Genomic DNA, 27,489 nt, shown 5'->3' on the forward strand with positions numbered 1-27,489 from the left:
TCTATCTATCTATCTATCTATCTATCTATCTATCTATCTATCTATCTATCTATCTATCTATCTATCTATCTATCTATCTATCTATCTATCTATCTATCTATCATCCTGGTCATCATCTTTCTGTAAACAAGCTGCTACAATCTTCTTCCTGAAGGCCTCAAACAGCTCTTTCAAACCTTACCATGATGTTTATTCCCACTTTACTGTAACAGCCAGGAGCTTGCCAAACTAAATGTGAGAGGTTTAAATAGGGCAAGCCTCCTTCAAAAAGCTGAGTAACAATGTTCACATGTGTGTGATTTTACTAACTGTTTTACAGTAAGTGGGAATAAATGTGGGGGTGTCCTAACCAACTCCTATAGGGGAGAGTGGGGTAAGATGAGCCAGTGGGTAAGTTGACCCACCCCTTGTTTCTAGGAAACTATAGGAAAAAGTTAGCATGTGACCAAATATTTGGGAGGCAGGCATCATTTCATGGAGTCTGTGAAGATTAGAACCACGTGAGTAAAGTGGTTTAACATTTATGAACGAAAAATAATTTTTCACTCTCAAGAGTGAATTTTGTCGATCATAAGTTTCATGAGAAATGTGTTTAGACCAAAAGAGATGATTGCAAATTTGTTTTATACATGGGTTGTGGTATCTATGAGCTACAACATGAGGTAGTAAACCTAGCATGAAACTGCACCATTTTAGCTGTGAGAGCAATAAACCCAAGCTAAGGTAGCTGTGGGGTAAGTTGATCCATTTGGCCAGGGGTAAGTTGAGCCACCTATCCTACACTTAATGAATGTATTTTGGTTGTATATGTCCAAATGATTAACTCAAGATTCTGTATGTTTGTGATTACAGTAAGTATGTTCCTATAAACAGGAAAAGTTGTTTATAGTGTGCCAAACTTTACTTTCAAAGAAAAATATCTGGGATTCTTCCCAAGATGCCACGTATGCAAAACTCCCCAAATCTCAGAGAGTTGGTGGCTCAGCAGGAAGTCCCTGCAGTTTGTGTTCACCTGTAACCTGGACAGATGAAATATTAAGTAAAGGGGGAGGTAGGAGATGGATGGAAGGAAAGAAGGGGGGGTTGATCAATTTACCTCACTCCTATGGTCAATTTACCCCATTCATGGGGTAAGTTGAGTCACAAGACCACTTTTTTTGAACATGCTATATTTTAAAAACAGTTATATTTACACTCATTCTGTTAATTTGTATGGATGCAAAACATCCTGAAATATATGCAGATGTGTTAGTTAGCAACAAAACTATAATTGTCTTGATGTAGTGATCCTGAATACAAAAAGTGGCTCAACTTACCCCACTCTCTCCTACCAAAAATTGCATCTTTTTTAAAATCACATTTTACAGGATTTTTTTCTTTCTTTTCTTCAGTTTAAATGTTTTAGTTATAATTACTTTAATCTCCCAATATTGTTAAAATTGATATGTCCATGTTTCCAAATGTTAAAAAACACAGGCTTTCATAGGATGTCCTAATTTTTCACATGACTGTATCTAATATGATGAAGAGGTGAGGATGAGGATTACACAGGGTCTCACCTGGCTGCTGATGATGACGAAGCAGCTGCTCATCCATATTTAACCTGTTGGTTCAGCGATCTTCAGTGAAAGCAATAAAAAAAAACTGCTAGAAGTTAAACCACAGAACCATGTTTGCTTTATTCAACCGGACTGACATTTCATTTCAGATCATCACAGCTCGACTTGGATTTATTCAATCTCTGTAAGTCAGATCTGCGTTGTTTACTAACAAGCTCTAGTTCTTTCATTTCTGATCGTTTATTGTGTAAATCTGGACACTGCTCAGTGTTGCACTAAACAACACTCCTCAACATACCAATAGTCATCAGTGTTACACAATGAGGGTGCAGGAAGTGTGTGAGGTACAGTGTGTTGGACACAGAGTAACATGACAACCAAAGTAACCTGACTCCCACAAGCGAGATTTAACAGAGAACTTAAACCCCAGCGCAAAGCATGTTGGGAAATTTACTTATTAAATGAGAATATTTCTGAATAATCTAATTAGATAAGCGATCCACTGGATATTTAGACAGATAAAACGCAAACATCCTGTCTTCAGTCTAAAGGTATGAGGAGTGTAAACAGGCCTTGTCCAAGTCTGGAGTCACAGAGATGAATCTGACCAACACTGCTTCTCACTCAGGTGTTTAGTTTTAACAAAGAACGTCTGTGGTTTTAATGAACCCTCAGATACGGTATGGATTAAACCGGCTCTTTACTCCTGGACTAAAATGTCCACAGTGGAGCTGGTAAGGCTCCGTGTCTTCATGTGGCCTTGGCTCAGTGCAGGATCAGGCTGTGATCCAAGTTCCAGCCCAGCCCAGTACCATTTGGTTCCTTCTGATAACGCAGTGAAACTGATGAAATGGGCTCTATGCACAGCTCTACTACTTCCTGAACTTAATGCTGCTCCTTTGTTTCCTGTCTTACATTATTGGACAAACTTCCAGATGTGTCTGAGCATTGTGACTACTCAGACACACCTGGGTTAATCAGTTTGTCCAATAATGTAAGACAGGAAACAAAGGAGCAGCATTAAGTTCAGGAAGTAGTGGAGCTGTGCACAGAGCCCATTGAAACTCAGGACAGAGGAACAGTTCTTAAGAGTTCATTCAAGATATAGACATTAAGTTTGTGTGAAATAAATAAATAAAAACAACTCCTGACTGACTGTGATGGCTTTGCCCCTAATTAAGAGTATATAAGTGTATAGGCTATATCTTGTAAATTACATGGACTAATGACACTAGGTTAGTAATAAATGTTTATGAATAATATTCTAACGAGAGGGAAAGCACGGAATAAAAATGTATTATCTGTATTTCATAAGACAAGTAACAGACCCAGACACAGTGGTAGTTTGGGGACTGGGTGGGCTCAGATGGAAATTATCCTTCCATGTATTTTCTGTCTTTCTTTTGGATTCCTTTCCACTGACGGTAACTGTTTTTGTTCATCTTCTTCTGAGAATGAATGAAAGGATGTTTTTCCAAATTAGGAACTATGAGGAATCATAATATTTACTTAAATTCAAAAACACTATGAAGATTCAAAGATTTTAAATGAGCTAAGATCAACAACTCCTCGCTCATCCTGCTCTGTGCCAACATGCCACAGACCTCCACGAGCTCCCCGCATTCCTGCAAACACGAGGGGCGGAGATTACTGGGAAAACAACAGTGCATGACGCGCAGAACCGGGGCATAAAAATCCGAGCTCTCTGATTGGTTCCCACTGTTAAACCGACAGCTCAGCCGACCAATCACCAAACAGTTTGTCTTCGACGAACATTTGACCAGATCCCTGAACCACCGCAGCCGTCCCGGCCGCTTTTACGGGAAAGGCGACGGCCCATCCGGTCATTGTGAGATCGAGTCGCTCTGGAGCAGCTGGCGCAAAGTGTTGGGACACCAGTTTCTCCTGACGGGAAGTGGGAGGTCCTCCCTGAGAACCGCACGGACGTGCCGCTTACACTATCTTAAAATTAATTAAACTTGTTTCGGCCATTGTTGGTCTCAGCCGTAAGGAGTCATGTTATCGATTTAGCTACGGGGTACACACGGGCAACAACCGACGCCACTTAGGTGAGTAACTCTACGCGTTGCTTTTGACTGCGGAAACAATATGGCGTTGACGTGTATGACAGCGTTAGCCCCCGGAGTGCTAAATATTAAATTCGCAACAGTGCTAAAGGTGTGTACCCTCGCTGTTAGCACCAAGCTGCCGTCGGCCGCTGCTGTGGTTGGTTAATACTGTAATGAACCTTCATTTATGTGAATTATTTTATTAAACTAACGTCAGCCCACCGTCACACCTCGGTGACAGTCACTGTGAAGTTAATACCCACGAAGAGACACAGACACGGACACGACCTCTCCCCACTTTCTCTGACTCTCTGGATGTTTTTTTGTTTTTTTTTATGTCGGCAGCCAGTCGTCATCATGGTATCCGCGAGAGTGCTCCAGCTGCTGGGGTTAGCTTGCCTCGTATCTGCCCTAATGTTACCCGCAAGAGGTAAGTACAGTACAGTAACGTTATAATACAGGACAGGACCAGGTTCCACTTGAACCCCTAATGCACAGCTGTAGGGGATGACATGTTGTTGTGGTCTCAGCCTCATGTTGGGTTCACTGTGGTGCCCTGAACTAAAAGATTGGGATTTTACGTTTGATATTTGAATTACAGCAGAACAAGTCTAGATAGATAGATAGATAGATAGATAGATAGATAGATAGATGTGAAAAGCTACAAACTACACTACATTACCATGAATTTAATGTCACCACCACTAAACTCCCTTTACTCACACTTTACTCCTTTTATTATTACACAACAAAGCTGTAAAGGTGGACTGCTGACTGGAGACAAAAACAAGTCCCAAATCACAAGCTTCAAGTTACTGTAACTGTGAAAGTGAAGTTCTACTAAATCCCGATAGTCTGCTTCAGTTTCCACATTCAGACCAGTTAGTCAGGGCAGTGGTGGCGATGAATAACACTCTGGTTTTACTTTCAACTTTCCTGAAAACTGTTGCAGCATCTTACATCTTACAAATATATCAAGATCTGTGCATTAGTATTAGCATTAGTCTTATTATTAGTCTAATAACCTCTGTGATGGAGTCTGTTGTTTCACCTGTGTCTGTTTTGTTTATACTGAACTGATTTGCATCAGTTGGGGCTGCGTGGGCGAGGTGTTCGGAAAGAACTCATCAGACGATGGTGTAGATATGGTTAAAGGTGCAAATACTGTAAAATGTAAAATCTTTTTTTTAAAATAATGTGTAAGATTGTTTGGCCTTGAACTCTATTGAGTGTCATTCTAGTTGTTACCATTTCTATAATCTCTATGCGGAATCTGCTTTGTTCTGTACTCTCCTGCTGCAATATCTGAGTTATAGGACTTCCCTGCGCCGTATTACCTTTCGATGGAAACATTAACATTAAACTTAATGTGACCACAGAGTGGCATTTATTATGGTTTGCTTATTAAATGTCACTTGTTGCTGGCCGGGGATGGACATAGTACCACTCACCTTTGCATTAGGGATGTCACGATTATACATTTTCTTGGTACGATTAGGCTATTGCCAGAGAAATAATCACAGTACTACAATAATTGCGATTATTATGCATTAATTAATTTCACAACACTATGAATGTGTAAAATGATCAAATATAGTCAAAATATAATTACATCACTCATTGTTTACACAAAACATTTCCAGTATCTATTAATACGGACCAACTAATTAAAGCAGATAACAGCGGCACGGCCGTTTCGGCTAATGCTGTGTTCAAGGCAGGCTTTTGAAACCGTAAGTTACAGCTTCAAGTCACAACTACGACTTGGTAGCGTTCCAGGTAACCCGTAGCTCGTGTTTTTACCGTCCTGTTGTCTGTGAAAGTTCCCTATAACGGCCACTCGTAACTTCCGACCCGTGAACTCGTACCAGATCGAACTGGTATGACTTCACAGGAAGGAAAAACACAAAGTACGAGTTTCCTTGAACGCACCATGAGTTAGCAGCCCCCGCCCTTGTCAGGCATCAATTGGTCCTCGTGCTACGTCACCACATTCACGCGCATCCCTTGGCTGCACACACAGCCCTTCATGCCGTTCTCTCCCCTCATTGGATAACACTTGTATCCCACAAGGAAAATTTTCTCCTCGGGTTACAGCAGAGCAGAGTGACGGAGAGACTCGTGTTTAGGCTGAAATACTTCATGTAAGTGATTGCTGACGGAAAATAGGACTATTTAGGACTTATATTAACAAAAACATTCCACTGATATCTGCTTTAAGTGTTTGGAATATTCAGGTCATAAAATGTAATCTATACCAAATGTTTACATTTATTTTAATCTTTTTTGTTTTGTTTTGCTTTTTTAATTACAAATGACAGGCTAACATCTAAATTCCTACCAACCAATTCAGTGTTACATTAGTTAAATATATCTGCGCGTTTACCTTTATTTTTATATGGTTCCAACATTACAACATCTTTTTTGAAAAGTAACGGTATTTAGGAATCTTTACGATTAATTAATTGTGGCGTTTAATACCACGATTAATTGTGAAAACAAATAATCGTGACATCCCTACTTCACAGTGATGTGCAGTAGATAGATGTTCTTCACATCTGGCAGCTGGAAACACTGAACACTGGCTGCAGTCCAAGTGTGTGTGTGCTGTGTGTGCTGTGGCCTTGACCTGGCACAGGGACACATTAATACTGTCGGTTGAACCTGTGTTTACCTGCTGAAGACAGCGTTACCCTGTGTGTTTCCGTAAGGCATCGGAGAAACACAACTGATAGTTCTGTTTATATTAGGGATTAGGGGTTACACACTGTCTGTGTGTATTCTTGTGGTTTTATAGATGTGGTTAATTTTGTTCCTCATGAAACTTGTCAAATCAGACTATTCCTCAGTGTTTTGAATTGTTAACATTCATGTTTTTCTTAGTTACTGCTTTTCCCTTGTCTGATTTTCTTGGTGCGTCACTGCCACCAGCTGTTCAGCAGTGTTATAACCTGAGCGCACACACACACACACACACACACACACACACACACACACACACACACACAGCCAAGCCGGCTGTGCCACTCCTGGGTTTTGCTGTGGAAGAGTCAGTTCTCACAGGCTAGTGGTAGTTTGTAGCTGACTTCAGTCACACAGTGGTGATACAAGTCTGTGGACAAAAATCAATGTCTTGGAGAGTGAAAGAGGATGAGCTGATGTAAGAGACTTTACTGCAGATCTCAATCTACCTAGTGGAGACACAGACAAGATGAGGCGGGTTGGGGGCAGCTGAGGTGCACTGTATAATGCATTTAAGGGGGTTTATAATTGATAGTGTAAGATTTTCTGTTTTGTCATTGAGCTCCTGAATGGAAGAGGACGTGGTGGAGGTCCTACACCAGACATGGACAAACTGTTCTACAAAGGGCCGTGTCGTGTGGCTGCAGGTTTCTGTTTCACCCAATCAAGAGCACGCAGTTTGACCAATCAGCTGTTTGAAGACTGAGATCAGTTGATTAAATGCGTCCAGTCTGGTGTGCTGCTGCTTGGTTGGATCAAAAACCTGCAGTTTGACCATTCATGTCCTAAACATTATTCAAACATGTACAACCCAGTCAGCTTAGTGCATCAACACTGTGTGTCTGAGCTCTCTGCTACAGACACATTGCCCAACACAGCAGCTCAGTGAGACAGCTATAATTTCTGCCAGGACCATGAGATAGCACCAAGGTTGACCACCATGTTGGAATAAGAGAAGAGGGCTAGTACCAGTGTTAACCACTAGGGGTCCACTGCCTGTTTAATGGTGCCTTGCTCTGCCCAGCAGTGACAGCAAGGGATGCATGATAGCTATCAGTACTGATAATTATCGACCAAAATACACAGATAAATCAGATTCAATTTTTTGCTGATTACTAGAGCCAATTAGCCACCATTGACTTGATTTGACTTATTTTCAGTCCGATTGCTACAGAAGAGCATTAGGGCCAACAATGGAGATATATATATTTTAAGATTCCAAATTAAAAGTCAGAAATCATTTCTGAGAAAAAAAACCCTCAGAATTTCTGAGTTTTTATCTCAGACTTTTTTTTCTCAGAAATGATTTCTGATAATTCAGAATCTTAAAAAAAATCTCTATCTCTAGATTGATCTGAAACAATAATAAATGTTGTTTTTTTTAAAAAAAAAATCATATTTCTTGGGTATTTTTTTTGCCTTTATTTGACAGCATAGTTGAGAGAGACAGGGAATGGGAAGACAGAGAGAGGGGGAATGACATGCAGCAAAGGGCCGTCACGTGATGTGGGATTCGAACTGAGGCCTACTGCAGTGAGGATTGTAGCATCTGCATAGCATATAAGAAACTGAAGGTGCAGGATTAACAATGGAGTGATTGTTTTATTTACAAATTAAAGAAATGAACAGTTTGGCATGTTTCCAATAGAACATCTGAAGCTTGCAACAAAGCAAACTAAACTAATGAACAACTAAACAACAATCCTAACTAAAACTAAACAACAAAACAAAAAGTGTCTCAGGGCCGGACAGAGCACCAGCATCGGTATTGGTAGAAACAAAGGGTCATGGTGCATCACTAGTCGTAGCTCAGCCGAGCAGCGTGGCAACCGATGAGTGTGTGTGTGATAGTGACCGTTCCTCTTGTTCTGTTGCTCCTCAGGTAACAACAGCCACGTGATAATATTCCCTCAGTCTCCGGTGCTGGAAGTAGGGACCAACTTCACGGCCACATGCCTGATCATCAACACAACTGAAGTGACGGCAGATAACCTCTATTGGACTCTGTCAAAGACCATAATACCCGCAAAGCAGTACACCCAGGTCAACAGCTCGGCTCTCAACGTCACCCTCCAGATAACCAGCGAGGGACAGGAGTGGTTGTTCTGCTACTGTAAGAACTCAATTGCCGAAGTCCTGTACAATGGCAAATTTATGCACGGGATCCTCCTCAAAAAAGGCTGTAAGTAGTTTTATTTGTTTTATTTATTTTTGAAATTTTGTCTTTGATGACAGTGTTTAAAATATGACAGGTTTTGTGTTTTGTTGAGCCTTTCTATGGATTTATTGTAAATTTGAATGAATCTGACCTGTCAAACAAGATGACATGATGAAAATCACATTCCAGTCTCACTCAGTTGCCTTTCACATATTTCATTAGTAAAAAGTAAAAAAGTAAAAGTAAAAGACATACAATCAGGGTTGGGAGGGTTACTAAGGGTTACTAAAATGTAATCCAATACAATTAAAAGTTACCTGTTGTTACCACCATAGTGGAAATTTGTCTTCGGCCTCTCCAAGACAACAATGCACAAAACACATTAAGACACTCCACAACATACACATAAAAACGTAAAAACAAGAAATGTCTGCTCTACTATATGGTTGATTCTAAAAATGTAATCCTGCCAAGTAATCCCAGTTTTTACCAAATATACCGGTAATCTGATCACATATTTTTTTCTGTACTATGTAACCCTTTTTTTTGGTATCCTAAGTAATTACATATCGTTACATGTAATCCGTTACTCCCCAAGCCTGCATACGATGTTGTTAAAGATGTCAACGTCGTGTTGTTCTTTTATTTTTTTTAGATCGTCCACAGAAGCCTGAGAACGTCACCTGTGTTGCTCATCAGGAGAAGGACTACATCTCTAAAACCATGACCTGTCGGTGGGACGCTCTGGGACGTCAGACCTCAGATGTTCCTATAAATTACACTCTGTACTTGGTTGTCCACCCGTGAGTACACCTCCAGATAATTATTCATGTATATGGTTGGTTATCAGCCCAAAGGAGTCAATCCCAGCAGCTGGCAGAGTGTTATGTGACACTGCTGCCGCTGAGAGAGGCTTCAAAGACACAAAACTAAATGGAAAGTGAAATAATGCACAGAAATGGAGATACATGCTGTACTGTAGTGGAGGTCTGACTCAAGTGTTCTCTGAATGTTGCATTACAGCAACTCTGGCTCCTACAGCGAGACAACAACTGAAAAGACAGTCAAGATCGATGCAGGGACCGCATTCCCTAACCACATGGAGCTGGAGATCTGGGTGGAGGCTCACAACCCCCTGGGAAGAGAGGAGTCTGAGCACCTGAGGAAAGACGCTGGGTATTTTGGTGAGTTCACTGACATCCTTGAGTTTACATGCTCTGATCATGGCCCGACAAGTGGATTCACCGTTGTCACACGCCGTTGACGACTTGTTTTGTCTTTGTAGTGAAGACCGACCCTCCGACAGGCGTCAGCGCCATCACCGAGGACTCGTTCCCTACCTCCCTCCTCATGAACTGGACCACTCCTCTCCATCACACCTACATTGGTCTTATGTATCAGATCAAGTTCCGCGCAAATGAATCTCAGGACTGGACCTATGTGAGTGCGACTGTCCACCGTCCAACAGTGTTCACATCACATCACAAACAGCACAAGGATTCAGGATTGGTAGATCAGAATTTTATATTCCTAGTTGTCACTATTCACCTTGAACTGGTTACCTGAGGTTGGTACTCTGGAGTCTGAGAAGCTCTGTGAGCTGTGTAGTGTGATCCCATCTCCACCCATGATTTTATGTTTTAGCACAAACACAAGAAAAAAACTCCTTTGAATGGAATAATTTGATTTGTAAAAAAAATTAATTCTCAAAAATGTTGACCTCACGTTTAGACGTTATATGCAACCGGTAGTGGACCAAACATTCAGAAGTTAGATCTATGACCTGAATGCACCAAATCAAGAAGTCTTCTGTCTTTTCTAATCATCAGCTGACCCAATCAATAACAGACATCTTTGATGACCCTCAGGTACCTATTGAAGAAATAACGAACAAGCATTCCTTCAGGATCCAGAACCTCCAACCGGACACACTGTACATCACTCGGGTTCGCTGTAAAAACTCTAAAGACTATGATAATGATTACTGGAGTGAGTGGAGTGAAATAGCCAGCAACAGGACACCAGAAGCCCGTGAGTATGACTGACCGCTCCAACACATTAACAAAACCGACCACACTGAACAGATCCAGATAGTTGGATATTTAGGTGAATATAGCATGTTGTGTTCAGTAGTTGATCAAAGGAAGAGATGTGGTCCTGTGTCTGTGGAAGGAAACCACTGTATACAGATGTGTGAGGACGTCATAGTTCATTCCTGACTCACTCACAGAAATACTGATGCACAGACTTTAATGAACCTGTGGCTGTGAAAGATACTATGAGATGATACAGTTGAATAAAAGCTGTTTGTCCTCTTTCTACCTCTGTGGTGCAGGGCCAACAGGTGGACCAGATCTCTGGACCGTCGTTTATAAGGGAGACGGCATCAGCGGTCGACGAGTGCAGCTTCTGTGTAAGGTAAATATCTGATGCTGATATTGCTGTTTGTGTTCACAAACATGAGAAAACTAGAGGAGGAAAGAGCAGTCTGATTCGTTTGAAGCAGACTTACATTTTTTTATTAGTCTGTAAAGAACAGAAATGACAGTGAAGACATCTAAATGAATTTATTTAAGATAAATATTGACAGCATGGAAATTTAAGAGACTGAGAGCTGTGTTAGTCTAACTGGTGATAATTATCAACAGGACACCAGGAACCAGAAACGATTTCAGTGTTTTAATTGATAAAAATCAAATTTTTTCCAATTGACACAAGAGACTTTGAGTCTTTCATGAAGCCACAAGTGGGTAAAAATGTGTCTTTATATTTTAACAGAATCAGAACTCAGGCAAGAAACATGCAAAAACCTAAATCATTTAACTCTGGTGCTTGATCAAGTCCAGTAAAGCAGAACCAGTTCTTCACCTCACCCAACCACTGGGCTTGTTAATGAAGCACCGTTGGAGTGGTTTGATGCAGCTCAGTCAGTTGTTTCTGTGTCGACCCCGACTGATGCCGACAGGTAACCTGGTGTGTAACTGTGTCCTGACAGGATCCTGCACTTTCCAACGGGAAGATAATCTGGTTTGACATGAAGATTCATGTGGAGAAGGGACAAGTCAAGAACGAAAGCTCAGAGTGGGAGAGGATCCTGGTCAACAGGTCGGAGGAAGACTACAGCTCCACCCAGAGGAGGATCACCGTCCTTAAGGAGATCCACCTGGCTGACGGGCAGTCCGTCAGAGTGGAGGTCAAGGCTGCCAACTCAGCGGGGGTGTCTGATAAAACGCCACTAGTCATCCCTGAACGAGGTGTGTGCATGTCAACATGCCAGCGTTAGACGTGGACCATAGTGTCCACATAGATAGTATAATGAGACACATTTAGTCCCAGACTGGTGACGCCTCTTCTCAGGTGTGGTTACCTGAGAGTTACTGGTTTAGGTATACTGTCTGTGGCGAGACTGGTCTTTAAAGGGTCATACCACTCATGTTGGATTGTGTATTTGATGAGGGAAACCAAGAAATCCCATTAGCCTCCGTAGTGTAGCTCTGAGCAGCTCGCGGCTCTGCTCCGCTGTTCTAAAAGTAGCTTGCAATGACAATTAAAGGTAACGAACCTACTGCTAAAACTATAGGGATTATGCCAATGGGCCAATTTGCTAAAATGTTGAACTATCCCTTTAACATCGTTCACAACCATGTTAAATATGTACAGGGCTGTGATACTGATATAAACTGACAGCTTGAGCCAATAGTATTGACCGATGTGTTTTATATCATTCTTTTTTCCTTTTTTTTCTTTTTATAGAGTTTCCCCCTGTGGAGGGGCTCAAGGTGTGGCCTCAGGGGGGTCAGCTGTGGCTGAAGTGGAACCTCACCAAAAGTCGTGTGTCGGGGTATGTGGTGGAGTGGGTCACCGGGGACCAGATGGACTGGCAGAGGGAGACCAGGAACACCACACAAACTGTCATTAAAGGTGAGTCCGTCCCCTCCAGGGGTTTCCAACCCAGAATGAGTAATTGACGGGAAAACAACCGGAGCCTGAGTGACGGGGTTTGACCCAGACTGAGGTCAGGGCAGGAAATCAATAAATAAAACAAGCTGTGGCGGAATTCAGTCTGAACACCTGTAGAAACTTGAAGGTGTTGCTCATGTGCCATCTGTGCTCATGACTTTATCCCAGAAAGACACTCACCTGAATATGAGTAAACCTCAAAACGAAATGAGTCACGTGTTCAGGGAGAATTTCAGGGAGAATTTCCATGAAGCTACAGTTGACTATGAGACGCGCTGAAACACACATTTGACAGGTGTGTGTGTGTGGGGGAGAGCTTCTTGATGTAAGCTCAGGTCCTGTATGTTTCTCCCTGCAGTGGTAGAACAGCACCCCCCAGTGGTGGTGTGGGGAACTGCAGCTCCAGGACCAGCACTAGTGTGTCTGCAGGTTTCATGTCATGTTGATGTGTTTTCAGATTGTCTGTAGACGTCAGTGTTGATCAATATGTTGTCCTACTGTTGTTGATGGACAGCCTGTCCTTCATCACTTCACAGCGCCAGTGACCAGTTCGCATGTGATGTTGATATTAGACTCACGACTAAGCTAAAGGTTGTGCCGTAGATTTTCACAGCCACGTGGACCGATGTGTAGAATATTCAGGGTTCTGCAGCAGACCAGTATGCTTGGGTTATATGGTTTATTGTTATGTGAAGACACATGATTTGTAATTCAAGTGCAACCATAGACTGTATGAGTGCAACACAACACATCACAACCCCTTTACATTCTGAGTGATGAAGGATGAAGCTTTTTTAAATCCTCAGTTCAGTGAAATGGTGATGACATGTGATGTATTCATGAAGATCAGTATAATCTGTTGAGAAGGATTACTGAGGAAATAACGTGATAAATATCTTGTTGAAAAGTATAAAGAATCTTGTTGTTCTGATGAGAGACAGAGAAGATCTCCCTCCTCCCCTGGTGGCAGTGACCTGCTGCTGCTGCAGACTTGGCTCTAGATCTTGATTTCTTTACTTCTGTGAAAACCGGATCCAGGCTGAAAGACGTCGGCCTCCTCTAAGTCTGCACCACTTCACTGATCCTTCACTTGTGCAGGTTTTACTCTGACATTTGATCTAATCCAAGGTCTCCTTGTTGAATCTAGGAAATCTGGAGAAGTATGTCCGCTACACCGTGTCTGTGTATCCCATCTACGCGAAAAGTGCGGGGAAGGCAGCGAGAGTGGAGGCCTATCTGGAGCAGGGAGGTAAGACCACACTCACTCATTGTGTTCATGACCAGCAGCTTTCTCTGTCAACTTATTTTTTATATACATATACGTATATCTTGGGCTTTTAGGCCTTTAATCGATAGGATTATAGCCGTAGAGAGACAGGAAATGGAGAGACAGAGAGACGGGGAATGACATGCAGCAAAAGGCTGGTGGTGGAATCGAACCGGGAGGGAGAACTGCAGTGAGGACTGGTTGCCTCTGCATATTGGGGGCCTGCCGTACCCAGTGAGCTAAACAACACACCTTCTGTCAAGTTAATTAGGGCCCAGAGCAACGACATGCGTCAGCGAAGGCCCTATTGTAATCGTAGTGTTTATTATTATTTGTCCCAATAAGTAATCACATTTTTAGAGCCTTTCCCATGCCCCAAAACACATCAAAGTTGGCGTGCACATGAGGTCTGGTGAAAAGTCATTCAACATGGGCGGGGCAAAATGGCTCTTCAGCTCCGGTTTTACCTACATGAATGAAAATTGGTAGGCCCGTAAAACCCTTCAGGACAAACAAAAAAGCCTCTTGGACCCACACCCTAAACCCAACAGGAAGTCGGCCATTTTGATTTTTGAACGTTGTGTTTTTTGGCACCTGCCAGAACTCCCTTCTTCTTTGTGCCACAACCCCCACATGCCTCAGGCCCCCGCGGTGGCATCGTGAGGGCCAGATCATCGCCATTTGCGGCTTTAATTTGATTTTAAATTCAAGTTACAGTGAATAATGAGCGACTAAATCATTGCACACAAAAAATCAAAATAATGTCATTTAAAAATGTGTTTTTGAAATTTGAAATAAAGGCAATAATACTACATCTAGAGGGCTCTCACAGTGCTAATGCTAAAAAACTGTTAACGGGGTCCTTAAAAAGTCTTAAATACAAATTTACTGCTAAAAGGCCTTTCAAGTATCAAATTGTCTTAAATTCAGATTGATCAGGTCTTAAATGTTGCTGCCTTCAAATGTTGTGGACTCCTATCCCTGTGAGAATTTCAGGTATGCACTGAACGCAAGTCAGCCCCGTCGACGCATTTACATCACATGGCACAATGACTGTGCTGCAAACTTGCCAGCTCGCCTTGTTGTAGTTAAGTCTCTCAGAATCTCATTGTTACAATAAGTATAATTTAGGACAATGACATTTTTGTTCTTTTTCCACATAAACAAACACATTTGAACTCAACTTATCATTTTCATTTTAACCTTACTGGACATTTTGAACTGACATCAGTGCCTCTTATTGGAAAGAGTATATTTTGACTTTTGGTCTGTATTTCCATGGCAGGTTTGGTCTTAAATTTTGTTGAAAGTGGTATTAGAAAGTCTTAAATTTAACTGTAGTCACTCTGATTAAGTGATGTTAAGAACCATGGGATCATCTGAGTTGTCCCCTCTTCTATCTATTGAATATTCCTCATGTGTTCTGGGTGTTTTTAGCAGAGGTCTCCACCGCTCCAGAACAAACAGTCGCAGTGTTGTGTTATAGTGATTCACTGACGGTGTCCAGCAGGAACAGGAGGTGTGAGAGCAGCTGTGATCTCAGCCGGGCTGATGTTTGTTCAGCTTGTATCTGTGATGACTTTAAGATCCAGACATCTGATGACTAAGATTCCCCCCTTTTGTGTTAAAAAAGCCTGGAAAGTCAGACGGACACATGAGCAAAGAGGATGTGACGTTGTTGACATTGACTGAGTTTCAAGTTGGTATCTGGTGAGATACAGTTGTGTAACTGACGTGTCTGATGCTGTTGTTCTTTGCAGTTCCCCTGGAAGGTCCCACGGTGAATGTGGACGGTAAAGCAGGACGTGACCGCGCTAAGCTGACGTGGAACGCGCTCCCCCCACACATAACCAGAGGCTTCGTCACAAACTACACAATCTTCTACAACAGCGACACTGAAAAACTAAGTGTGTACCTGTCACGTGGTTCCTGCGAGGTTCGATGGTTCCATTAACCCTGTCCTGACCGCTGATCTTGTTTTTACAGATAAGACAGTTCCAGCAAACACCACCTCATACACTTTGACCTCACTGTCACCAAACACCAAGTATCAGACCTGGGTCAGTGTCTCCACCATCGCAGGTTCAACCCCGGGCAGCGTCAGTCACTCGTTCACAACCTCCATGTACGGTGAGTGTGTCCTTCCCTCTGCTCACACATGTCTCAGAGCCAGGCGCTGGGTTTCCAAACACACATTCCATCCCTGACGTCTGGAGAGGAGAGGGAAGTAATGTTAGATATGCGTGGATTTGTTGCCACTGGTGCAAAGTGTAGGAGTGATGGGATCAGGACTAGGGATGGGCACCGAACTCTGTACTTTTATTGGTACCGACCGAATTCCCACCGAAGTACCGAGTATCAATTCAAGTGTAGTCAAACGGTACCACATTTCAGTACCTGAACGCACCTTCGCATTGCGTGCTGACTGAATCCCTCACACACACATACACGCTCTCACTCTCGTCCGTCATTTGAAATGAGGAGCGGTACCGCCAGCCCGTCCTTTTAACAGCCATCCGTCATTTAAAAATGAAATCACTGACTATTATGAGACTATTATCTATACCGGTGAATATTGTAGCCTAAAGGTACCGCTTCTCATCACAGCGGTACTGTTCAATTAAGTCCTTGTCACGTAATGAGAGCACATCTAAACGAGGACGAAGTCTCCTCTCGTTGATAACGTCAATATTCTCCGGTACCGCTTCTCAGCAAGTTTGCTCCTTGCGGAGTTTGTGCTGCTTCTCAGTTTCATTTGTTTTTTATTTGATTTCCGTACAGAACTTTTTGATTGCTGTAGGAGTCTCTCCATGTTTCTCCTTATGCAACAGTAAAAAGGAACATTTACATTTTTTTTATAAACTATTCGACCAACCTTGCTAGATCAGAGCCTCCGGTGTCCCAGCTCTCGTCTCAGCGACATAAACACGCCCCATAACTTGTAATCTCTTGTTTATGACCGATAAGACTACACAAATATACATGTTGTGACGTATGATATTGTTATCCAACACTCCATGGATTGCTTGCTCACCGCTTTGATAAAAACAAATGCACATGGCCAGGAGGAGGGTTAGAAAAACAGCAGAAAAGCGACCAGACTTGCATAGTTCCCCTTTAACACACAAGTAAGAAGTAATGAGCCCATCACAAGTGAAAGCTGTGTCTGGCTGCATGAAGTCTTTTTCAAGGAGGCAGAGAGAAGTCACTAAATGAGTGAATGTTCACATTCAGTAGCTACAAGCATCAGCATTAGCTTATGCTATTTTGGCCATCAGCCGATTAACATGATAACGTGTAAAAAAATTAAAAAAAGACATGGTCTCAGAAGTCTTCCTGTTTGTTTGCTCGGTGACACGGGCCAGCGCTCAAACATCTCCTACAGAACGTCTCATGTCTGTAGACGAACTTCGTGTTAGTGGCTGCTACACATGATAACTGGATCTGACGTCGTCTTCTCTGTTTGTCCCTCAGAAGACGGAATGATCGAGCTCATCGTGGTGGGCGTGAGCCTTGGATTTCTGTTTGTCGTCGTCATGGCGATGCTGCTCTGCGTCTACAAAAGAGAAGCGTAAGTTCCACTGAAACGCCTGAACGTCGTTGGTGTGATGCTGCAACTGAGGCTCCCATCGCTGGAGTTCAGTTTGAGCTGCTCGCCACAACAGAGCCTATTATTATTATTATTATTATTATTATTATTATTATGTTAATAGTAGTTGTAGTGATCTCCACAGTTCTTTGGTTGATGTGTTTACTGTCCTGCAGGATCAAGAGGAACTTCTGGCCTCAGATTCCAAACCCTGGAGAGAGCACCATTGGAAACTGGTCTCCTGATTTTCCTTCGAAAGTAAGGACTTCCTGTTCACTGACACGCGGGTGTACACTCAGTTTACCTTCACTGTTTCAACACAGCAGAGTTTTCGCTGCAACAAAACTTCAACCAATATACAATCAAGATTTTTTTTAAAGTTTGACAGTTCTGTTTTAAGATGAAGATACAGAGTAGAAAAGCAAACTACATCAACTGAGGACAGTCACAGTGTGACGTTTTAAACAGGTCACTGATTGAGCCAATGTGCCACAAGAGGCTTTGTAGGGCCCACATGAAGACATGCTTGGTATTACAACAGAGATGTGGCCACAATATTATGATGTAAACTTACAGAGTGAGATCCTGTGAATTTGATATGAGCTTAAAGGGATAGTTCAACATTTTGACAAATTGGCCCATTGCCATAATCCTAGTCATATAGTTTTCAATCAATCAATCAATCAATCAATCGTTACGAGACAGAGTTGTTTTCGATGCAAACGCAGAGACTGCTTGCCGAGAAACTGACTAGAACGCGTATCAGCGATTTTGCATATATTTACCTCGAAAACAACTCTGTCTCGTAACATTCCGTTATTATCTCAGTTTGATGAGGGAAACCAAGGAGTTCCATTAGCCTCCGTAGCGTAACTCTGAGCAGCTCATGGCTCTGCTCCACTGTAAAAATAGCTTGCACCAACATCACACCAGTTTGTTGTAGGTGGGCTGGAACAGACCTGTACTGTGAGACGAGTGAACTATCCCTTTAACATTGAGTTCATGTCACATCCGTGCATAATAACAGTTTTTTAGTCTGGTGTTGACTCTGTTTCTCTTTGTCATCCTAACAGTCGGAGGCACCAAAGGAGAACAGTCTGTCTGGCATCAGCGTGCTGGACGTGTGCGATACGAAGTCTGTGTTCGAGGAGGACAAGACCAGTCTCCCCCTGAAGAAGGACAAGTTCCTGTCCGAGGATCACAGCAGCGGCATCGGCGGATCCTCCTGCATGTCCTCGCCTCGCCAGAGCGTGTCGGACAGCGACGAGGGGGGCGACATACCCGACACCACGGCCAGCACGGTGCAGTACTCCTCGGTGGTGGCCTCCAGCGGCTACAAGGGTCAGACCCCGAGCTCCCAGGCCCAGCAGGCCATTTTCTCGCGCTCCGAGTCCACGCAGCCGCTGCTGGACTCTGAGGAGAACCCGGACGTCCTGGTGCACGAGCGTTTCCCCCGACAGCCCTGCTTCACGCGCGCCGCAGGAAGCGAAGACGGCGCCAGCCAGCTGGAGGCGGAGCAGCAGGTGATGCTGGAGCCTCTGGACTTCTGTCCCCTGGACGAGGACTCCGAGGCGGCGGAGGAGCAGTCGGATTGGCTGCCCTCTGCGCCGTCCTCCAGCTACATGCCTCAGCTCGGTGGCTACAGGCCACAGTAAGGCCACAGAGACCTGATCCCGGGTCAGCCATTTCAATGCTTCTGTGCCTTTTGTCAATGTGCATTTCAAGCCTTTGAAAAAAAGACCAGTGTGTCTTCAACATATAGTCCAAGAAGCTCTGAGAGACTCTGTTACTACAATACGATGTGAGCAGTAGTTTGCTTTGCATTCACACAAACATTTACATAGAGACATATCTTTATAGACGATGACTGTCAGTCATACGGGACACATGTATGTGGAGTGGACGCTCTGAAGGTGACACAGGTGAAGCTCAGACCGAGGACAGCCTCTGTCCCCCCGCTGGAGGACCCGCACCCTCCGTCCAGATGTTACAGTGTCACCCGGACCTCGACATTAACGTACACACAGCTCAGTTATGTGTTCGGCTTTAGTATATGTATTGCACATGAATGTAACACAAGCTCACACTGACATGTACAGCTAATGATGGCAGCGCATGTTCAAATAAAAAATACAAAAAAACAACCTTTACTACAGGAAACAGAACAGTCACATGACTGATGTTGAGTTTAAAGGTGAATCCACTGCTTCACCCGTTCATTTCTCTGCTCTGACACCAGTGTTCACTGAGGAAGCTAGAGATGAAACAGCGTCACGCTCACCTGTTAAAAAACATGATCGACTGCTTTCACACTGTAATAACTCCTCTACGCCAAAATTAGCAGGTGTAAGCTGTTTTTTTTTTTGCTTATAGGAAAACCAAATGACCCCTTTTCTGCTGCCAGTCGAGTTTGTCTGAGGAGACACAACTGCAAGGAGCGATGTCATCACATGCACTCACAGCAGACACATCCGCAGTAGAGAGAGACAGAGAGAGTGAGCTGCTAGCTGCCGCGCTAACTAGTAAAATGGATTTGTTGCGTCTTGGAGCTGTCTGTGTCAGAGTCTCCGTGTGAGACACTTTGATCGACGATTGTGTATTGTTAAAACTTGTTCGGGGGGCTTCAGTTCACTGTCAGAGGAGGGCGGAGCCTCTGTGTTTCTAAGTGTAACAGCACGGTGCTGGACAGAGGGCAGGACTGTTTAATAGAGTCTGAGCTCTGGAAGATGTTGCAGCAGGAAAAGGGGTAAAAACCATTGTGTTCACCTTGGTGTTGTGTATATGTGTATAGTATATCCGTACTGACTGGAGAGTATTTTGACCCCCAGGTGTTATGCCGACTGTTCCCTTTACTATTCTCTCTGATTGACGATTCAATCTGTGACGTTTTTCAAACTTATTTCAGGGCTGCAGCTCACTCTTTTCACCCCTGAGTACACTGTGCTGTGCAAGTGACAGGTGTGTTAACAGCATCTGTGCTCTGAGACTTCACAGCTAGAAAATAATAATCACGATAATTAATGATAAATTTTCTCCTCCCATGTTGCAGATAAACCCAGGACTGCTCTGGTCCTTTTTTATTTTAATGTTTAAAAACAAAGTGCTACTGGTTTCCATTAGAACTTGCGCTTACTTCATAAAAAATTCACGACACACGTTAACAGTATCACTTATCACTGTGATAGTTTCATCACTATAGCGTCGATGTAAATTTTTTATACAGTTTCATCTCTAGATCCAGTGGGAGACGAGGCCTCCTCCTCCCTCCGTCCTCAGTGTTCACACTGTGAATATACTGTCGTTGTCAACAGCTGTGGCCTCGGTCTCTGATGGACCCAGCAACTGTCACCTCCATGATTAACAGTAAACACATCCAGATGGGAATAATCAATACATATCTGATTTCTGCTGACATCACTATGTCAAGCTGTGACCGAGTCAGAGGTAAAGGGTTCATTCAATGTTTTTATAATAAAGTGATGAGTGTTGCGAGAGGAGACCAGGGGCTGATATTGATCAGGTGACACACACTCGTGCTCATGTCGATCTGTGACGGTTTGATCAGAAGTTCACCAGATGAATCAGACAAAATGCTGTGAACAGAAGCAGCTGGAGTACGAAGGGACGTGTTGATGAGTGGAGGAGCAACTGATCACACCTGTAAACACCTGCTGTGGAGGAGACTAAGACTGATCAGCTGCAGATGACACTGTAAGTGATCATCATCAATATATATGAAATAAACCTTTTAACTAACACGTTGGTGTCAGCTGTTGTTTCTGTGCTTCATACACTATACAGAGGTAAATTATTTGAACTCATCAATTGATAGATTATTGAATATCCCTTTGGGGATTAATAATGTCATTTGTATTGTATATTAATATCTTTATGTGTATCATTTTGTCTGGTTTGAAAAGCAGAGGTACACAAAGTTGTTAATGCATAGGCTAACTATATATATATATATAGTAGCCTATATATATATATATAATAAATATACATATATATGTATTTATTATATTATATACTGTATATAATAGGCCTATGTGTATATAATACTGATGTGGCCTATATGTTATTTATGTATAGGCTATGTATGTATATTACATTTTAAGACATTATGATCAAACAGTATGCTGAGTCAGGTTTGATTTAATGACTGTGTACTTCCTCTTCACTTTATGAATGACCCTTTATCGAATAAATCCCGTGGCATCGTGTCCCTATAAATCAATAGTCGATGAACGTGTCGGGATCAGCTGCAGATGATGAGGATCCAGCTCCTCTCTCCGTAGTGTGTAAACCGTGTCTCTTTAACTGAGGTATTCTCAGGACGGGGAGGGAGGGGGACTGGGTTCATCGGGTTCATGTAGTATTGGACGCCTCCTCCCATTTCAGGTTGGCTGCTTCCCTGGCTCCTCAGCGCACGGGGCGGCTGCGAGAGGCTCGTATAGGTGATGGAGGACGGCGGTGAAGTTTGCGGAGGAAACGACTGAATAGTGGAGCTTGACCTTTATCCGGGACGCAGAGTGTCGATCAGCTGATGAACCGAGCTATAGCCTAGCTGCCATTTTTTCAGGTCATTCGAGGCGTCGGGGCTGAGCTGAGCATGAGCGGCTCCAGCCGGGTGCATGAATAAACCCGCTTCATTCGTCTGAGAGTCGCCCACTGGGATGGGGGATCGCTTTGTACTGGGCCTGTCTGCTGGAGGAACATAAACCATGATGGCTGATGGATGTTGCAGAGGGATGGACAGAGGCAGGGGGAAGATTGCATCAGACTCTCTACCGAGACCCACATATCCCCAGCAGTACATCCAGAGCGGGTCTCAGCAGCAGCAGCCGCAGCAGCAGCAGCAGCAGCAGCAGCAGCAGCAGCAGGGCAATGACATCCAGGAGTTAGCCTCCAAACGCGTCGACATCCAGAAGAAACGCTTCTACCTGGACGTGAAGCAGAGCGTCCGCGGTCGCTTCCTCAAGATCGCCGAGGTGTGGATCGGGAGAGGCCGCCACGACAACATCAGGAAGAGCAAGCTGACGCTGTCCATGTCCATGGCCCCGGCGCTGCGCTACTGCCTGGGAGACTTTATAGATTATTACGCCCGGATCGGGCTGCGGGGGGGCCTCGCGCCGCCGCCGCCGCCGCAGCTCGAGGAGCACAGCAGCAACGGACAGGGCCGCGCGCACGAGTCCCGCAGGAGGACGCAGCCCGATCAGCAGCACGCGGCTCTGTCCCCCACCGGCTCCGCGGTGTCCGACGACCATGCCCACCGCGTCCTGAAGAGCGAGTTCATCGAGAGGGACAACAGAAAGTACTTCCTGGACCTGAAGGAGAACCAGAGGGGCCGCTTCCTGCGCATCCGGCAGACCGTCAGCAAGGGACACGGCACCATGGGCTACTACGGCCAGGGCATCGAGCAGACCATCGTGCTGCCGGCGCAGGGGCTCATCGAGTTCAGAGACGCGCTGTCGCAGCTCATAGAAGACTACGGAGACGAGGACGGAGACGAGCGCGGCGGCGGCGGCGGCGGCGGCGTCGGCGGCCGAACCGGCTCCAGGAACCACGACGACAGCCCCGAGCTGCCCGAGGCCGCGTCGTTTCGCGTGGACAACAAGAGGTTTTACTTCGACGTGGGCTCCAACCGGTACGGGATCTTTTTAAAAATCAGCGAGGTGCGGCAGCCCTACAGAAACACCATCACGGTCCCGCTCAAAGCCTGGGCCCGGTTCGGAGAGAACTTCATCCGCTACGAGGAGGAGATGCGACGGATTTTCACGTGTCACAAAGAGAAGAGGACAGACGGACGGCAGGACAGCGAGGAGCAGGACTGACCTTCACAGGAGGCGGTCTGTGATCTGTGGTGGTGGTCCCGGGGTCCCGGGGTCCCGGTCCCCCACCTTTAACTTTGTGGCTCATCCGCCAAGGGCTGGTACCGACTCATCATCAACCTGCCAAGAAGTCATTGTCTCATTAGCCTGATGCTCCATCATGTCTCAGTGTTGGGTTGGGTCCTGCACTTTAGCCACTTAATCCCCCTCCCCACCCCTCCCCACCCCCTCCCCTTTAAATTTTAACAGTGCACTGTCACGCAGGTGTCACACAAAGTGACCCCCCCCCCCCCGTGCTGAAGCCACTTTAACATGTGCTGCAACACATGCAGTGCAACAATCTGAGCTCAGTGCAGCTCAGTTTTTATCCTAACAGAACAAATGAAGAAATTATTCTAAGATAACAAAAAATTAACGTTTAGTGATAATATTTATATTTTAATTCAAAAGTTAAAAGACCTCACGTGATATTGAGCTTGTTCTGGGGCCCCCTGCTGGCCCCGGAGCCTGGAGCAGGAGCTGAGAGCAACACACACCAGCTGCATCAGCTGAGGGCTGCAGCACACACACACACACACACACACACACACACATACACACACTGCACCGCCTGCAGAGGAGGTGCAGCCTGCTGCTGTTACCGGGGGTGCAGGGGGTCAGCGGAGAGACGGGCACAGTGCTGCTGCTGCTGCTGCTGCTGCTGGTGTGTGTTGTCTGTCAGTCTGTGGCTACACTGGAGATTCATAACTCATCCTAACATGTAAAATTACGATTGCTACGTTTCACACGTTTACACACACACACACACACTGAGTCTTCCTGCATCTGTGTGTGTGTGTGCAGGTGAGCTGAGCAGGTCCAACTGCAGTGTGTAACGTAGCAATGTGCTGATTAGCTGCTAAATAAACGGTGTAGTGCTGTAGAGTCAGAGGAGAACCAGAGCCAGGAGAGAGATGCTGCTGTCTGCTGGTTCTGGTTCTGGACTTGGTGATCAGCGACAACTCACTAATGAGTTTACAAAGATTAATACGGAGACAAAATATATCTAGTATTTAGTGCAATTTATTCTTCAACACAGGCACTTAAAACACACAGAGATTCTTTTGTTTGAAGCCTCAAACACTTGAAAAAAGAATTAATCTTATATGAAACGATCCCTGACAAGACGTCCGAGACCAGACAGTGGCTGCTGTCACCCATCTCATTGTCGCCTACCTGTGTTTTGTGTAGCGTCATAATTTACACTACAAACAGATGAGACTTGTGTAACTGAAAGGAGAGGAAAAAAAAAAAGTATTTACCCCGCTGCGGCCTCACAGCCACGTAAGCCGAGGCTGCACTCGGTCTCCGCTCTGATGTGGACTCAGAGGTGTTTGGCTGAGTCCACCGCCGTGAGACAGAACAGACCCCGACCCAGCGGGAGCCGCCAGGTCCCAGAGTGTGTATGTGTGTGTATACAGCATCTGTTCTGTCCCACGAGCCTCAGACGGGACCGACACACACATCCATCCTGGATCAGACATCGAGCCAAGTGCAGCTGTGAGGGAGACCTGCAGATTCAGAACCAGACCTCTGGTACCAGATGTGTGGTACTCAGACCTGTGGTACCAGATGTGTAGTACAGAAATCTATAATACCAGTTCTCTTTCACCAGATGTGTAGTACCCAGACCTCTGTTTCCAGATGTGTGGTACTCAGACCTGTGGTACCAGATGTGTAGTACTCAGACCTCTGGTACCAGATGTGTGGTACTCAGACCTGTGGTACTAGATGTGTAGTACAGAAATCTATAATACCAGTTCTCTTTCACCAGATCTGTAGTACCCAGACCTCTGTTTCCAGATGTGTGGTACTCAGACCTGTGGTACCAGATGTGTAGTACTCAGACCTGTGGTACCAGATGTGTAGTACCCAGACCTGTGGTACCAGATGTGTAGTACTCAGACCTGTGGTACCAGATGTGTAGTACCGAGATCTATAATACCAGACATGTTTCACCAGATGTGTACTACCCAGACCTCCAGTACCAGATGTGTAGTACCAAGATCTATAATACCAGGTTTGTAGTACCAGACCTGTGGTACCAGACGTCTTGTGACCATTCAGAATAAAACCGTGTAGAGTCATGAGAGATTCATTGATAATATTTTAAGAACTTTTTGACATTTGGAGAAAAATTGCAGATAAAAATGAGAGAAAAGTCTGATTTTGTTTTTCAGATATACATTTCTTATCCATCTTTCTCCTGTCAGTCATGTCGTGACCCCACCCTGGGGCCCCCGACCCCTCAGACTGGGGGCCTCTCAGTGTAGACGGGCCCCGCGCAGGTTGTGTAGTGATGCCTTTAAAACTCTCGTAGATACTTGAAACACTGAGAATGATATTTCTATTGGACTTCAGCCCCCTCAGACCTTCACTCACTGACAGCACCTGAACTCTTCTCCATCACCTGCTGCTCAGAGAGCCAGGTGATGTCCCCGGTGCGTCGGTAGAGCTGGGGGGACGTGTCCAGTGTCCACCCAGTCTCCGTTGGTTTAGATGTAGATGGAACAGGTGAAGGTTACGGGGGTCGGTTACCTCGATGTCAGCGAACGCCTCGTCGTCGGTGGATGAACGAGTGGTCGACATTAAAGCGTCTCCGTGCTGCCGCTGTGCTGTGTGTCCTTCACCTTCCTCTGATGACGAGGAGGAGGAGGGAGGGAAGAGGTGACGTGTGTGTGTGTGTGTGGTGTTGATGTTCTGTGTTGTTATTGGCTGCAGGTCCATAAACATTCATGAGGCGCTGCATCTCCATCGCAGCTGGATGTTAGTCTGAGCGCCGAGCTCTGTGACCTGCATCCAGTCACAGCTGCTCACTGAAGACCCAGCACACAGCCCGGTCAGACACCGGGGGCTCAGGACAAAAGAAATGGACGCTACATTTCAAAAAGTAGCAATATGAATTTAAAAAAAATGAATTATTGAACCTAATTGAAAATCAGTTTTCAAAGACACATTTAAAACCACAGCACTGTGCAGAAGTTGTAGGACTGATGTTGAGCCTAGGACGTCTTTTATTTCTCATTGAAGTAAAAAGAACAAATCTCATGCTACAGTTGTATTTTATTTTGAAAATTCCAGGATGTGACAAGATTTAACTGAGGACAAAGACTCCTGATTGGCTACCATCGGTGAACACAGCCTGATAATGAATCACAGTGTGACGACCGTGTGTATTTTTCAACGCTACAGTTGTTCAAAGGGAATCGGCGTGGGCAGACACCAGATCAGATTGTAAACTCTCTAAACCAGCACCACTTCTCCTCACAGCTCTGCAGCTGCTTTATGACTCAGGCTGTGTGTCATGGATGATTCTGGACCAATCAGAAGCCTCCTATTGATGATGATGATGTCTCTATAACTTCTGCACAGTGCTGTCTGTTCTCTCACACGTTACCTGCTGCGACATATAGATACAACTTACAGACTGAGCTCTGATTGGCCGGCTGGTGTCCAGTCCACATTAGACACAGTGATGGTTCAGTCCTCCACCGTCCTGTTACATCAGGTGTCTGAGTCGGGCTCTGTGTCTGAGTGAAGTGATGATATCAGCTCCAACCTCAGGGTCATCCTCAGTGTGATGACTCATCGTCTCATTTAGATTTTTTTTATTGTTTTAAGGAAAAAAAACCAGAGATTAATATTGAGAAGGCTCGGTGTTAGAGGTTTGGACAGGCTGGCAGCCACTCGTCATGATGCGTTCAGGTGCATGAGAAGCACAGAGCCGGTTGTGTTTGGTGTGGTGTTGAACTGCGATGGTTCAAGTGAGTGGTTTTATTTTCATATAAATGATTAAAGTTCTATAAATCATCATAGGAAATATTGAAAGCACAAATAATTTAGAATTAGAATATATATAAAAATCTTTACACTGATCGGATTCAGCTACCGAGTCTCAGACATGAAGGTGAAGACCTGGTTTTTAGTCTGAAGGTTCAAATGGTCGTCTGTCCCTTCAGTTCCAAATATGACCCCAAAAGCACTTTAAAGGAAAAAAAAAAAAAAGCTGCACTTTGTTCTGCTACTTCATGATCAGCTGATTAGAGGGAGCTTCTTGTCCAGGCCTTTGGTGTGAAGAGACAATCATGGATGCCTGCTTAGAGCGTCTGAGGAGCTGAACGTAGACCAGATCCTGGTCTGAGTCTGAGTCTGTCTCGCTGAGGGGACGGTTCAGTAAACTGAGACTCTGAAGTCTCACTGACCTCTGTGAGCTGAGCCAGGTTCCTGTCCTCCTGTCCTTCAACGGGGACGTGTTCGAAATGTTTAAAAAAAAAA

At 44.5% G+C, this 27,489-nt stretch overlaps 3 protein-coding genes across 4 annotated transcripts in view; all 3 read left to right on the forward strand.

Moving 5' to 3' along the window:
- The window catches only part of tln1 (talin 1), a 111,042-nt gene that overhangs the window by 81,614 nt on the left and 1,939 nt on the right, over window positions 1–27,489 (forward strand). The window lies entirely within an intron of this gene.
- Window positions 3,428–19,423, forward strand: il6st (interleukin 6 cytokine family signal transduce). 2 transcript variants are annotated; one of them, XM_085794016.1, is made up of 16 exons: window positions 3,428–3,628; window positions 3,974–4,058; window positions 8,253–8,552; window positions 9,184–9,331; window positions 9,552–9,712; window positions 9,814–9,968; window positions 10,397–10,559; window positions 10,864–10,946; window positions 11,524–11,782; window positions 12,282–12,449; window positions 13,636–13,737; window positions 15,516–15,662; window positions 15,742–15,885; window positions 17,230–17,326; window positions 17,521–17,602; window positions 18,418–19,423. In XM_085794016.1, exons 2-16 carry the CDS (start codon window positions 3,986–3,988, stop codon window positions 18,997–18,999), a joined length of 2,664 nt encoding a protein of 887 aa, XP_085650142.1. In that variant the 5' UTR covers window positions 3,428–3,628; window positions 3,974–3,985; the 3' UTR covers window positions 19,000–19,423. The 2 variants fall into 2 exon arrangements, with proteins under 2 accessions (XP_085650142.1, XP_085650143.1); XM_085794017.1 differs by having other exon boundaries at window positions 3,457–3,628; window positions 3,978–4,058.
- Window positions 21,554–23,455, forward strand: purg (purine-rich element binding protein G). Its single transcript, XM_085794018.1, has one exon. It carries the CDS (start codon window positions 22,069–22,071, stop codon window positions 23,176–23,178), a length of 1,110 nt encoding a protein of 369 aa, XP_085650144.1. The 5' UTR covers window positions 21,554–22,068; the 3' UTR covers window positions 23,179–23,455.

This window comes from Trachurus japonicus, chromosome 12, assembly GCF_045865225.1.
Source record: "Trachurus japonicus isolate A0001 chromosome 12, Traja_1.0".
Taxonomy (NCBI): domain Eukaryota; kingdom Metazoa; phylum Chordata; class Actinopteri; order Carangiformes; family Carangidae; genus Trachurus; species Trachurus japonicus.

What these genes read in the sequence shown, in the direction of transcription:
- il6st (XM_085794016.1), top strand. Translation starts at nt 3,986, where the DNA reads ATGGTATCCGCGAGAGTGCTCCAGCTGCTGGGGTTAGCTTGCCTCGTA. An exon ending in GATCCTCCTCAAAAAAGGCT is followed by an intron (nt 8,553 to 9,183) that starts GTAAGTAGTTTT and finishes TATTTTTTTTAG; the next exon opens with ATCGTCCACAGAAGCCTGAG. An exon ending in CACACAAACTGTCATTAAAG is followed by an intron (nt 12,450 to 13,635) that starts GTGAGTCCGTCC and finishes TGTTGAATCTAG; the next exon opens with GAAATCTGGAGAAGTATGTC.
- purg (XM_085794018.1), top strand. Translation starts at nt 22,069, where the DNA reads ATGATGGCTGATGGATGTTGCAGAGGGATGGACAGAGGCAGGGGGAAG.